Below are 14,324 nucleotides of genomic sequence, written 5' to 3' on the forward strand. Positions count from 1 at the left end.
ATTACAGAGATGCACATCACCTAATATGCTTAATTGGTAGTAGGCTTTCGAGCCTATACAGCTTGGAGTAAGACAACATGCATGAAGAGGATGATGTGGACAAAATACTCATTTGCCTAATAATTCTGAACTCCCTGTAGTTCCATTTCCTGATTGCATACATTACTATTAAAACTGACAGTTTAAACCTCTGAGATTATTGTCGACTTCCCAACAATGATACGAAAAATCTTTGTTTTCAGATATTTTGAGTTTTGCTTTGAGGATCCCATGCTATTACTCTTTAGATGAGAGACAAAGAGACGCACACCTTGCAACTGGCCACCTTAAATACCTTTAATGAGTTCATTAAACCAATTTGGTGTTGCACATAATTACAATTGAGCAATTATGTGCACAAACTGCAAAAAAACAATTCACTTCAAATTCACTTAAGAAGAGAAAAGGTGGTGGAAGGCTCATAGCTCACCGAAGGGGAGTGCAGGCTGGCCCATGTTGTCTAATCCAGAAGAGGAGCTGCTATAGCCCTGAAACAGAGGTGTCAGAACACACAGCTTCATCATCTGTGTAGACAAGTCAAGTCATGACCTTAGGCCAACATGCATCTACAATGGACGTGACAGTTGGACCAAAAGCAATTTAAGAAGTTTCTTTAAACTTTATATATTCACATTATAAGTTCTTATACCTTGCTATCTACTGTGGGTCTGGAGGCAAAAAAGCTGAACACAGCATGGTTAGCGGACTTATCAGAAGGTGTCCTCGCAAGAAAACCAAATCCATGAAAAACATGGGACAGAGAAATAAGAGAAAAGTGCACGACCAAAATAATAGTAAGAAAAACTCTACAAATAATATGTAAAATCATTCACTGCTTAACAAAAAAAAAAGACCAAGATCAAGATGAACTAATGGAAGAAGGTGACCCCTTAGTAGGTAACACACTTGCCTATGAACCAAATCCATGGAGCATCTCAATAGTCAATGTGAAGTTCTGCATTTGTGAATATCATTGGTGTTCACTAATGTAAGATTGGACATCACAGGAGCATGCTTTTGTTTTGCCTAGCGGCCGTCGCAGGACCATGCTTTGTTTTGCATAGTGAACATCTACAAGAAGATATGTGACATTCCTGTGCCAATAGTTGGGCATGAAGATTCAACACCTCTGTTTTACATGCCTTTTGTCTGACAGCAAAGTGTGAAGTGCCGGCCGTCAGGCCCACCCACTCTCTTTGTCTTCCCCAGATGGGAGGCACCGGGGGCGTGACATCAGAAACAACAGGTTCTGATTGGTCAGTGACAACTTCCTGTAGGCCAGTGACAATTTCCTGTAGGCCAGGGGTATAAAGGTCTGCTCACATGTGGAAAAAGAGACTGAGCTTTCTTGCTCAGGGGTTTTCCATCGGAAGCCGGAAGGCTTTTTCTCTTCTCCCATTTTTTCTCATGGCTTTTTCTCTCCCTCTCTCTCTCCCTCTCTACTCTTTCTTCTTATTTCTGTTTTCTCTGTAACATTGGTACCTTTTTACATTCAATATTCACATGTAACTACAATAATTATTTACCGGTGTTAATAAATTAGAAACTGTTAATTTTTAACCTCTATTGTGCCATGCCTCTTTCTGCCAGGTAACATCAAATTGGAGTGGTTGAATACAGTGCTTTTGTGTGGAGGGGGAAAGAGTTTTTCTACACTCTCTTCTCCCACACCACATGGTCTTTTTTTACAAATGGTGACCCCGACATGATACCTTTGCTTGGATGTGGATCTGTGACCATAAGTCTTTTTTATCTGAATTTTACTGCATAGGGAGGAATAGAATCTATGTGCTTTAATTTAAATAAAAAGGATCTACATATCCTAAAAAGCCCGGGACCGTAGAAACCGAGGCATTTCTAAATCCAGATCCACTCCGACAAGGTATAAAATGAACATAGACTAATTACTGTATCACTTACAATGTGGCATGTAGATATGGCTGGCACAATAGATGAACCCACAAACCAAACTGTAACCAGTAATAACCAGGATTTGTGACATTTTAGATTACCGGTATTACATTGAACATCATAAACCATGTCCCATGGTGAACAATTTGATAACTGATCAGGGATTGGAAATTGCACTGTTAAAATTCATTGTTTACATTTTAAACAGAATTTATATTTATGTGAAACTGTTTCTCTCTCTGAACACCTCAACAATGTCATAATCTCAAATAATAACTTTTAGTGATAAAGGTGTAATGAGTTATGAGTTATGAATTCCCTAATAAAGGTGTAATTCTCTAATCACATGGCAACAAGCGGGACTTTTTATTTGTATTTATTTTTCCGGCCACTGTTGTTGATTAGGCTCAATAAGCCAGTGCAAATCTGCAGAGTTATGAATTCCCTGATATCATTTTAAGCCTCCCACTATATTTACATGTTCCTGCATTACAGTATCTGATCATTGTTATTTGTTTTTCTGGTTTGGTTTTAATGTACAATGAACACTGTTTTTCTACATGTACAATCTGTATGCAAACCTACAACCTTTTAACTTCACCAGACTCCAGACAAAGAACCCAACCAAGTGTGAAAAGCCTTTGATCAAGTTGAATATTCTATGTATGCTGCTGTGCTTGATCTATGTCAAGAAGGCAGGTTGATCTCAGACGCCTGAAGATCGTAAAGGACACCGAACCACCACTATCGGCCACATTTGAATTCCCGACTGACCAGGAAGGACGAACAACCAGATACACAACCATGACCCAATTGTTATCCCCATGGATAACAAAGTGATGTGTACGATTTAGCTCTCGTTTCTCAGTGCAGTTGAGTGGTCTGCAGTGCTGCTGCATCAATGCCTGCATGAACAAATCACTCTGAGCTACACACTCCTGAATAATTTTCTCTGAAGGAAACCATTGTTCTCCGTTCCTTTAACAGAATTAGTTGGCAGGTAAAACGTAAAGGTACAGCCCTGATACAGCTCCAGTTTTATTATTTAAACTCTAAAGCAAGCCACCACATTTAAACAAGAAAACATGTTAAAAGTAATTAACAGGCATGTTCGGCATGACACCGAAATGTACGGCGGGGTATACGTTCAGTGAATGGATCACTCACGGATCAGTTAAACCACATGCCAGAGGAAAGGACACTTGAAAATAAAACTAAAGTTGGAGTCACAGGCTCCTCTCACAAAGCACTGAATGAGTTGCTAAATAAATCTTTCCAGGGCTCTGACTCAGTACATCTAAAGTGTACCCACTGCATACTACACTAACTTAAGGGCCAGTGGTGGAGCAAAGTACAGTCTCCCACACACTGCTTCCCAGGCACCTTTCATGGCTGGCCACTGCTCACCAAGGGTGATGGTTAAAAGAAGGGGACATTGTTAAACACAGTTCACACAATGTCAAAATCAATTAAAAATCAGGACAAGCCCTTTTTCCTTATGACCGCCTTATTGCACTAACAGTAAAGAAAAAAGATCTGCAAGAGCTGGATTTATTGAAAGGCTTTTATTTTAATATCCCAAGTGAACCTCTCCACTGGACACCAGGGTTTCTTTACCAATGTTCACATTGTTGGACCTCCCTGCAGGAAGAAATAAGGGGTCAGCAACCACCACAAGGTCATTTCACAGGAACAGACAGCACAAGCTACTCACTCTGTCGACCACATGTCTGTTGACAGGAAGATGTGGCAGAAGGATAGCAAACTGCAGTATTACAGTGTAGGAAAACCTAGCACAAAAAGGCAGGATTAGCACATTTATCCTAGCATGCTAGCCTAGAGGGGCTTCTATTTAATAAACCTACCTTCTCATTCAGCGCCACATAAGATGTAGGGTTCACAAATGTAAACATCTGAAGGATGAAGCGTTTGTAGTGCATTGGATACTGAAGCACGGAGGAGCCAGATACAGGAACCAAGGTGGTCAGGTAACGGTCATCCTGGTACGGACACCTGAACAGAGAATTAGTGAGGAGACACTGCATACACATCTTTAGCCAGTTACCAAAAAGCACGCTCCTTACCCATTAACCAGGATGTCCCACTGTGGGGAGCTGAAGGGGTTCGGGCTGGATGTGGCCCAACAGCGACCCAGCATCAGAACAAGGTTGGGATCGGTTCTCCCCACAATACGTACTTCAGCGTACACTGGGTCCCGCAGAACTTTAGTGACTGGGTAATCAGCACCACTGTAGTAGGAGTTGTACGCTACAGTAGCTACAGAGAGAGGAAACAGTAAAGCTCCCAAATCAATACTGAAAAAGGAAGGTAGGAATTTAGGACGTGCAGTACCTTCCACACATCCTTTGATGGCACAGTGGCCATTGGCCAGCCTGAGCTCCACCTGGAGTGGACCAAGAGCAGCAACTGGCAGTGGTGTGTCGGAGAAGCCAGTTTGAACCACCACTGCCTCCACAGCAGCACCAAAATAGCGACACTGAAAGAGAAGCCTGCAGAAGACAGTGCATTAAGACCTCCCCACCCTCACTCCACACACAGAATAGAACTACACACTTACTCAAATTGGCTGTCTCTTGTGATGGAACCAAGAGGCCCAACTCCCACCTCGTAAGAGGAGAACATCCTGTTCTCGTAGATCACATAGCCAGACTCCACCTGCAACAGCCATACAAGATAAGCATTCATTCATTCATTCTAGCTTAAGAATAAGGACTGCCAGGAGGGCCTACAGGAACTAGATCAGGGACACCTGACACACAGGAACAAGTATTACATGCCCACCATCACAAGGGTCCCACACGCAGTCACAGGGAACTGGAAAATGGCAAAGGCACCGTTGGAATCAACAGCAGCACAGGGTGCACTGCTTCCTCCCAACAACGTAACGGAGTCTAAACTCAGCCGGGGGAGGGTTGCATCCATGGCCACCACAAGCACAAACTGTCCATCCCTGGTGCACTGGACAGTTACTGAGGAAAGGTAAAGAAAATGTAGTAAAGAGACTCCGTACAGAATCAAATACCAGGAAGTAATACTGACACCTACCCATTTTGCCGTAGTAACATTGTTGACCGTCAAAACAGCATCTTATAGCACTGCAGTTACTTGCAGAAATTCCAGGTGCCCCACATGGTACCCGCTCAAAATTATTCACTTGACACTGGTCAGAAAGTGGCAGGCCTGGATCACGTGCCAAGGTTGGGATCTGTGGCCCAGAGGGAGCAGGAATGGTCTTAATTTGGGCAAAGCACAAAGGTCCCCAGAAAACCAGCACCAGGACACCAAACATGCTCCCTCCTTTACCCATATCCACAACACTACAAGCACTCACTGTCACCCATCATGCTGAGGGACTCTTTTATATCTCAACAGATTCACTGACATATTAGTGGTGGTCGTTTAAAACCACGCCTCCTCATTAAAATCTTGATCTTCATTCTCCATTGCAATCAGCTGGTTGTCTTAGAGTTTCGATTAATAATCCTGGGCTGGTATGCACAAAAAAGATGGGTCTCAAGAATGGTCATACACTTTGATTTAAGGGTAATACAATTCTTAGGAAAAAGTTAGAACTAAGATTGTTGTATAAAGGACCTAAAAGTAACTTTCAGCAAAGTCGAAACCCAACTTCTATGTGACGACATAACCAGCACTGATGTGTGGTGGAATGAGGACTACAAATCAAATCTTGCCCCAAATACCAATAGAGGAGCTTAAGCCAGTCGACATTCCCACATTTTGTAAAATTCGCAGGGGTCAGCACAGCCTGAGCACAATAGCTGAGTCGTGCCATGGGTGAACTGCCTTTTTGATCATGGTATCTCCCTTGCCAGGTAAGTATCCCCTTGGCAAGTAAAAACATATCTCTTCAATAGGGATCCTGAATCACCAAGAGGATGAGAACCTTGAGGTATAATATTCTGCTCAAATAAGGCAAGTCCACTCTCAGACAGAATGTGTGAATCATGTGAGGACCCTGGTCACTTTGCCACAATGTTCAAAATTCTGGAATCACTACCAAATACAGCTTGAGTGACACTGTGATATCTTTTTCTATTTACATGCATTTCCTCAATATTTGGGGCTATCATGCACACAAGTGTGATAGTTGACTCAAACCATGCCCGGGAAAACTGCAGTTCTCATAAACGCAGACATCTTCTGCTGGATGGTTTGTATTTCTGTAGGAAAGTCCATGAACTGCCTCACATTGTTCAGCACAGTCCAGACAGTGTGTTTTTCACAGCTCTACTTACTGTAGATCATAAGGGACCAAATAAATCATTGAAGCACTGTTGAATCCAGCACAGTACTGATACCTTCAGCTCAGATGTTGGTGCATGGTTGTGTGGGTAATTGTATTAGGTTTTGAAGTAGGTCGGCAACAAAAAGAAAGCGCTCACAAGCCTGTATCTTTTAATCATCTTATCATTGTAAATTACAGTGTGCAGTCTCAGTCATTGTGCACGTAGTGCTGCTACCATTGTGCAACTCCTAACTGGTTTAGGACTCCTCTCCAGAAGTTTTAAATAATGGAGCTGCAACCAAGTTGTTACACTTAAAGTTTAAGTGTCATGCAGAACACAAAGGGAGAAAAAAAAAAAAAAAAAAAAAAAAAAAAAACACTTCAACTTGTATTAAAGTTTGTAAAAATAGGCATCATTAAAATTTAAGTCCAGCCACATTACAAAAAATAACCACACAGCCAAAACTATTCATTTAAATGGTTTATTTTAATAAAAATATCCCAAGTGAACCTCTCCACTGGACACCAGGGTTTCTTTACCAATGTTCACATTCATGGACCTCCCTGTAGGAAGAAATAAGGAGTCAGCAGCCACCACAAGGTCATTTCACAGGAACAGACAGCACAAGCTACTCACTCTGTCGACCACATGTCTGTTGACAGGAAGATGTGGCAGAAGGATAGCAAACTGCAGTATTACAGTGTAGGAAAACCTAGCACAAAAAGGCAGGATTAGCACATTTATCCTAGCATGCTAGCCTAGAGGGGCTTCTATTTAATAAACCTACCTTCTCATTCAGCGCCACATAAGATGTAGGGTTCACAAATGTAAACATCTGAAGGATGAAGCGTTTGTAGTGCATTGGATACTGAAGCACGGAGGAGCCAGATACAGGAACCAAGGTGGTCAGGTAACGGTCATCCTGGTACGGACACCTGAACAGAGAATTAGTGAGGAGACACTGCATACACATCTTTAGCCAGTTACCAAAAAGCACGCTCCATACCCATTAACCAGGATGTCCCACTGTGGGGAGCTGAAGGGGTTCGGGCTGGATGTGGCCCAACAGCGACCCAGCATCAGAACAAGGTTGGGATCGGTTCTCCCCACAATACGTACTTCAGCGTACACTGGGTCCCGCAGAACTTTAGTGACTGGGTAATCAGCACCACTGTAGTAGGAGTTGTACGCTACAGTAGCTACAGAGAGGAAACAGTAAAGCTCCCAAATCAATACTGAAAAAGGAAGGTAAGAATTTAGGACGTGCAGTACCTTCCACACATCCTTTGATGGCACAGCGGCCATTAGCCAGCCTGAGCTCCACCTGGAGTGGACCAAGAGCAGCAACTGGCAGTGGTGTGTCGGAGAAGCCAGTTTGAACCACCACTGCCTCCACAGCAGCACCAAAATAGCGACACTGAAAGAGAAGCCTGCAGAAGACAGTGCATTAAGACCTCCCCACCCTCACTCCACACACACAGAATAGAACTACACACTTACTCAAATTGGCTGTCTCTTGTGATGGAACCAAGAGGCCCAACTCCCACCTCGTAAGAGGAGAACATCCTGTTCTCGTAGATCACATAGCCAGACTCCACCTGCAACAGCCATACAGGATAAGCATTTATTGTAGCTTCACTTACAGAAAGGGATCTCAAGCTTGGTTTTAGGAGAACCCTACCCAGTACCTTCATTCCAAACTAAATTAGAACCAGGAAATAGACCAGTGGTTAGAATAAGAACTGCCAGGAGGGCCTACAGGAACTAGATCGGGGACACCTGACACACAGGAACAAGTATTACATGCCCACCGTCACAAGGGTCCCACACGCAGTCACAGGGAACTGGAAAATGGCAAAGGCACCGTTGGAATCAACAGCAGCACAGGGTGCACTGCTTCCTCCCAACATCGTAATGGAGTCTAAACTCAGCCGGGGGAGGGTTGCATCCATGGCCACCACAAGCACAAACTGTCCATCCCTGGTGCACTGGACAGTTACTGAGGAAAGGTAAAGAAAAGTAGTAAAGAGACTCTGTACAGAATCAAACACCAGGAAGTAATACGGACACCTACCCATTTTGCCATAGTAACATTGTTGACCGTCAAAACAGCATCTTATAGCACTGCAGTTACTTGCAGAAATTCCAGGTGCCCCACATGGTACCCGCTCAAAATTATTCACTTGACACTGGTCAGAAAGTGGCAGGCCTGGATCACGTGCCAAGGTTGGGATCTGTGGCCCAGAGGGAGCAGGAATGGTCTTTATTTGGGCAAAGCACAAAGGGCCCCAGAAAACCAGCACCAGGATAGCAAACATGCTCCCTCCTTTACCCATATCCACAGCACTACAAGCACTCACTGTCAACCATCATGCTGAGGGACTCTTTTATATCTCATCAGATTTACTGATGTATTAGTGGTGGTCGTTTAAAACCACGCCTCCTCATTATAATCTTGATCTTCAATGTCCATTACGATCAGCTGGTCCAGTTGGTGGTTATTTGTCTCAGAGTTTTGGCTGAATAAACATGATTGGCATAAATACATTTAAATGAAATTTCTCACCAGTTACTTAAATCAATCTTGTGTTGTAAGTTATAATGTATATGTTTCCCATTCAAAAGAACAACATGCAAAATAAATTGGCTGATTAGGAACAATATTTATTTATTTGAAAATAGAAAAATAATAACAATAAGATTAAAATAAAAAATAGAACAGTTGTATAAAATTTTACTTATATACAATGGCAATAATCAATGGAATAAATAAAGTTTATCTACGTTATTGTGTGTCATGCCATTGCTTGAATCAGTTCTTTTTAAAAGTGAGGCACAGTTGGACCTGGTACTTTTTGCAGTGTATGGGAGTTTTTTTTTTGATTGATATCTCACTATGGGAACGCCCTCAACATGACCAATTGCAGAAGTTGATCAAATGTGATTTGGCATTGAATCCACATTAATTACGTTGTTTTATATATGATCAAATAATTTGTTATTTAAAGAGAAATCATACTGAAGTAAGTAATTATGTTTTGTGTACAGATTAAGATTTTATATTGTCACAGCAGCCTTAATTCCATTTAATAGACAACAAAAGACTTAAAACTAAATTAGCCAGTCCACAAATTTACCAATGAGTTTTCAAATTGCTCTCTCAATAATAAAGACTACAGTAGCTGCTGACCTAATCCAGAACAAGTGCTCTGTATCACGAGTGAAAATCACTTCACTTAATACTAGTAATTTACTCAAGCATTTCGTTTTTCAGGGTTTGTACAAAAAACCTCTGAACATCCAAGTTGACAAAAACTTTCTGTATAACCTCAAATGTTGTTTTTAGTTCACGCATGTATGAGAGGTTCAATGTGTGAATGAATCAAACCAAAATAGCCACAGCCACACTCCTCACAAAACTGATAGCTCCAACTCCTTCATGGCCCCGATGTTCTTCATGGCAAACTATTTAGATCCCCATTACTGACAGCTCCATTTCATTTTGGGCAGTAAACCCATTACAGTTCTATTGACATTGACATTCCATTTGTATGTAGTAGACTAAAAATATCTGAACCATATTGTACCACCATGTTCAAAAAGATTTTGGTTCATTGGTTGCTGCACCAGTGCAAAAATAAACAGATTTGTATTTCTTTGTTATCTTAAACCAACTAGCTAGAATTTATCAGTGACACCATTCACTTAATGGTCTGAACAACATTAAACAGCAGACATAATAATAATGTAAAATAATACTTGTATTATGCATGTTGAATCACTTATCCAAAAACTAATTTTGAAATATGTATATGTATTCTTAATCTCGGCTTTAATTTATTTTTTGATTGGGATCAACATCTGCTCGTAATTAAATTCAACAACATGTTCAAGTAAAACATTTTAAGCATCAGAAAATAACACAAAATTCTCTGTATACCAGTAACACATTCTCCATCCGAGAGACTGTTTAGTACAGGAAGCAATATAAAAAAAAATTTAAAAACATGTCACATGTGATACACAGCAGCACAGCGAAATTTGTCCTCTGCACTTAACCCATCACCCTGAGTGAGCAGTGGGCAGCCATGACAGGCACCCGGGTAGCAGTGTGTGGGGACGATGCTTTGCTCAGTGGCACCTCAGTGGCACCTTGGCAGATCGGGATTCGAACTGGCAACCTTCTCATTACGGGGCTGCTTCCTTAACCGCTAGGCCACCACTGCCCATATAGTGACAAATCAGCACTCATGTCTGAAACAAAGGTTGACATGTTAGTGTTCTTGTCAACAAATGTTTTTATTCACTTTATCTGGCTGAGGCAGCATAAGTGTTTTTCAGCAAAAAATTATCTACATTTACAGAAGATATGAAATTCCTGTTACAGTATATTTACAAAAAGTAATTTTTTTCCATTTCCCCAATTTTCTCTTATTCTTTAATTAACCAAAGTTTAGTGATAATTGATTTATGGTTCAATAGGTGTATGTTCTATATAATTTCTAATAAGAATTATAAACACATAAGAATCAATTGATGTCTATTATTTTGCATTCGTGTATAGCTCAGTTAAAAACTGTAGCATAACTACACATAGTATAGTGAATATTTAACAAACCCACAAATCACAATCGCAATGTCTGTCAAATAAATTGTAATTAGAAATTCTTAAAATCATTCAAACCTACATTCAGTAAACTAGTAATACAAGAAAGAAAAGAAAAAAAAAAAAAATCTTCTCTACCTTGGTTATTATGGGGGACCTATCAATACAAGCATATATTTCGGTGTAAAAAAAAAAAAAAAAAAAAAAATTCCTACACAGTGAGTTTTACATGTTATTCATGAAACGTGTACCTGGGCCAGTCCATGCGCATGCACAAATCTGTCTTGATAAAACCAGTGGCTTGAACACCCTGAAACGAATGGAATTTAAATGGCTGCACCTCAACACTTTGCGAAATGAAGGAACGAAAAGTGGCAAATAAAAAGGAATTTCTCTGACGTAAAACTCACAACCCAGATAGAGAAGACTTTCTAATGTTACTATTGCACTGAAAGCTCAAAAAGAATAAAGATGTTAATTTATTAAAGGTGGAGAGCAATAAAATGGTGCTGGTTAGCAGCTTAAAAGCAGAAAAACAGGGGTAATAAATTGCTTATGGAAGCAGGCATATCACCTTACCATAACTCTCTGTGACTGCGTGTAAAGATTAAATAGACATATGCATGTCTAAAATTACACAACCTATGATATCCCAATTGGGATAAAATAAATAACAGACAAAGAGAGAGGGAAAGGGGGGAGGGGAGGGAGAGGAAGAGGAAAAAAAAAAACAAAAAAAAAAAACAAAAAAAAAAAACTGAAATCCTGGTATCTTAGTGTGGCCAATTATACGCTCAGCTGTGAACACAATCCGGTCCGCAGGGTGACAAATACTAAACTACACTGTAAAACAGCCGGTCAAGAAGCACTTCAGAAATGCAGGCTTTGCGGTTATGATCATGGAAGAGATTCTATGTGATGCGAACAAGGAACGTCGATCTCTTTGACTCCAACGCAGTGCAGTCATGATCAAATGTATTAAGAGTGGACTCAGGACCATGGTGAGAATGCTGGTGCTGCCGATCTTGACTGCACGGGGTCCTGGAGCCATTAGTGTACTGGGCACGCTCAAAGAGGGTAAGATATATACATGAAAATTATTCATGAATTTAGTCCAAAACTCTGCAGAATCATTATTAAAAATAAAACCGTCTCAGCCACCTTGCTGCAACTTCATACAGACGCAGAGGAAAGTAACCTTTCCTTACAGCTATACAAGCTTCTCAAGTGCCTGGAAGGATCCAGGTTTGGGGCAAACCCATTACAAGTACCACACAGGCAGAACTGGATTTAAAAAGTTTATTTTTAATAAAATATCCCAAGTGAACCTCTCCACTGGAAACCAGGGTTTCTTTTCCAATGTTAACATTCATGGACCTCCCTGCAGGAAGAAATAAGGGGTCAGCAGTCAAAACGAGACCATTTCAGAGGAAAGACAGCACAAGCTACTCACGCTGTCGACCACATGTCTGTTGACAGGAAGATGTGGCAGAAGGATAGCAAACTGCAGTATTACAGTGTAGGAAAACCTAGCACAAAAAGGCAGGATTAGCACATTTATCCTAGCATGCTAGCCTAGAGGGGGTTCTATTTAATAAACCTACCTTCTCATTCAGCGCCACATAAGATGTAGGGTTCACAAATGTAAACATCTGAAGGATGAAGCGTTTGTAGTGTGTTGGATACTGAAGCACGGAGGAGCCAGATACAGGAACCAAGGTGGTCAGGTAACGGTCATCCTGGTACGGACACCTGAACAGAGAATTAGTGAGGAGACACTGCATACACATCTTTAGCCAGTTACCAAAAAGCACGCTCCATACCCATTAACCAGGATGTCCCACTGTGGGGAGCTGAAGGGGTTCGGGCTGGATGTGGCCCAACAGCGACCCAGCATCAGAACAAGGTTGGGATCGGTTCTCCCCACAATACGTACTTCAGCGTACACTGGGTCCCGCAGAACTTTAGTGACTGGGTAATCAGCACCACTGTAGTAGGAGTTGTACGCTACAGTAGCTACAGAGAGGAAACAGTAAAGCTCCCAAATCAATACTGAAAAAGGAAGGTAAGAATTTAGGACGTGCAGTACCTTCCACACATCCTTTGATGGCACAGCGGCCATTAGCCAGCCTGAGCTCCACCTGGAGTGGACCAAGAGCAGCAACTGGCAGTGGTGGGTCAGAGAAGCCAGTTTGAACCACCACTGCCTCCACAGCAGCACCAAAATAGCGACACTGAAAGAGAAGCCTGCAGAAGACAGGGCATTAAGACCTCCCCACCCTCACTCCACACACAGAATAGAACTACACACTTACTCAAATTGGCTGTCTCTTGTGATGGAACCAAGAGGCCCAACTCCCACCTCGTAAGAGGAGAACATCCTGTTCTCGTAGATCACATAGCCAGACTCCACCTGCAACAGCCATACAGGATAAGCATTTATTGTAGCTTCACTTACAGAAAGGAATATCAAGCCTGTTTTAGGAGAACCCTACCGAGTACCTTCATTCCAAACTAAATTAGAACCAGGAAATAGACCAGTGGTTAGAATAGGAACTGCCAGGAGGGCCTACAGGAACTAGATCAGGGACACCTGACACACAGGAACAAGTATTACATGCCCACCGTCACAAGGGTCCCACACGCAGTCACAGGGAACTGGAAAATGGCAAAGGCACCGTTGGAATCAACAGCAGCACAGGGTGCACTGCTTCCTCCCAACAACGTAATGGAGTCTAAACTCAGCCGGGGGAGGGTTGCATCCATGGCCACCACAAGCACAAACTGTCCATCCCTGGTGCACTGGACAGTTACTGAGGAAAGGTAAAGAAGAGTAGTAAAGAGACTCCGTACAGAATCAAACACAAAGAAGTAATACTGACACCTACCCATTTTGCCGTAGTAACATTGTTGACCGTCAAAACAGCATCTTATAGCACTGCAGTTACTTGCAGAAATTCCAGGTGCCCCACATGGTACCCGCTCAAAATTATTCACTTGACACTGGTCAGAAAGTGGCAGGCCTGGATCACGTGCCAATGTTGGGATCTGTGGCCCAGAGGGAGCAGGAATGGTCTTAATTTGGGCAAAGCACAAAGGTCCCCAGAAAACCAGCACCAGGACACCAAACATGCTCCCTCCTTTACCCATATTCACTACAAACACTCACTGTCAACCATCATGCTGAGGGACTCTTTTGTATCTTTTCAGGTTCACTGAGGTATTAGTGGTGGTCGTTTAAATCCACGCCTCCTCATTAAAATCTTGATCTACATTCTCCATTGCAATCAGCTGGTGCAATCAGCAGAGTTTTGGCTGAATAAACCTGATTGGCATAAATACATTTAAATTTCTCACCAGTTACTTAAATCTATCTTGTGTTGTAAATTTTAATGTATATGTTCCCCATTCAAAAGAACATCATGCAAAATAAAGTGGCTGATTAGGAACAATATTTATTCATTTGAAAATAGAAAAATAATAAAAATGAGACAAAAACG

General features: G+C 41.7%; 3 protein-coding genes and 1 pseudogene across 3 annotated transcripts; all 4 read right to left on the minus strand.

Annotated features, from left to right (window-relative positions):
- Nucleotides 1-3,520: 3,520 nt before the first annotated feature.
- On the minus strand, nt 3,521-5,278 carry LOC114768569 (zona pellucida sperm-binding protein 4-like). The gene is made up of 8 exons (XM_028960927.1): nt 5,017-5,278; nt 4,753-4,940; nt 4,529-4,626; nt 4,294-4,460; nt 4,035-4,227; nt 3,816-3,963; nt 3,665-3,740; nt 3,521-3,591 (listed from the first exon to the last, which is right to left on the minus strand). Exons 1-8 carry the CDS (start codon nt 5,276-5,278, stop codon nt 3,521-3,523), a joined length of 1,203 nt encoding a protein of 400 aa, XP_028816760.1.
- A 404-nt stretch (nt 5,279-5,682) lies between these two features.
- LOC114768670 (uncharacterized) lies at nt 5,683-5,812 on the minus strand (annotated as a pseudogene).
- Nucleotides 5,813-6,704: 892 nt separating this feature from the next.
- Nucleotides 6,705-8,554, minus strand: LOC114768571 (zona pellucida sperm-binding protein 4-like). The gene is made up of 8 exons (XM_028960928.1): nt 8,293-8,554; nt 8,030-8,217; nt 7,719-7,816; nt 7,491-7,648; nt 7,225-7,417; nt 7,006-7,153; nt 6,855-6,930; nt 6,705-6,781 (listed from the first exon to the last, which is right to left on the minus strand). The coding sequence occupies exons 1-8, from the start codon at nt 8,552-8,554 to the stop codon at nt 6,705-6,707; spliced, it is 1,200 nt and encodes a 399-aa protein (XP_028816761.1).
- A 3,493-nt stretch (nt 8,555-12,047) lies between these two features.
- Nucleotides 12,048-13,974, minus strand: LOC114768572 (zona pellucida sperm-binding protein 4-like). Its single transcript, XM_028960929.1, has 8 exons — nt 13,713-13,974; nt 13,450-13,637; nt 13,140-13,237; nt 12,914-13,071; nt 12,648-12,840; nt 12,429-12,576; nt 12,278-12,353; nt 12,048-12,205 (listed from the first exon to the last, which is right to left on the minus strand). The coding sequence occupies exons 1-8, from the start codon at nt 13,972-13,974 to the stop codon at nt 12,048-12,050; spliced, it is 1,281 nt and encodes a 426-aa protein (XP_028816762.1).
- Between the last annotated feature and the right edge of the window lie 350 nt (nt 13,975-14,324).

The sequence above is a fragment of the Denticeps clupeoides genome, chromosome 18 (assembly GCF_900700375.1).
Source record: "Denticeps clupeoides chromosome 18, fDenClu1.1, whole genome shotgun sequence".
Lineage (NCBI taxonomy): Eukaryota > Metazoa > Chordata > Actinopteri > Clupeiformes > Denticipitidae > Denticeps > Denticeps clupeoides.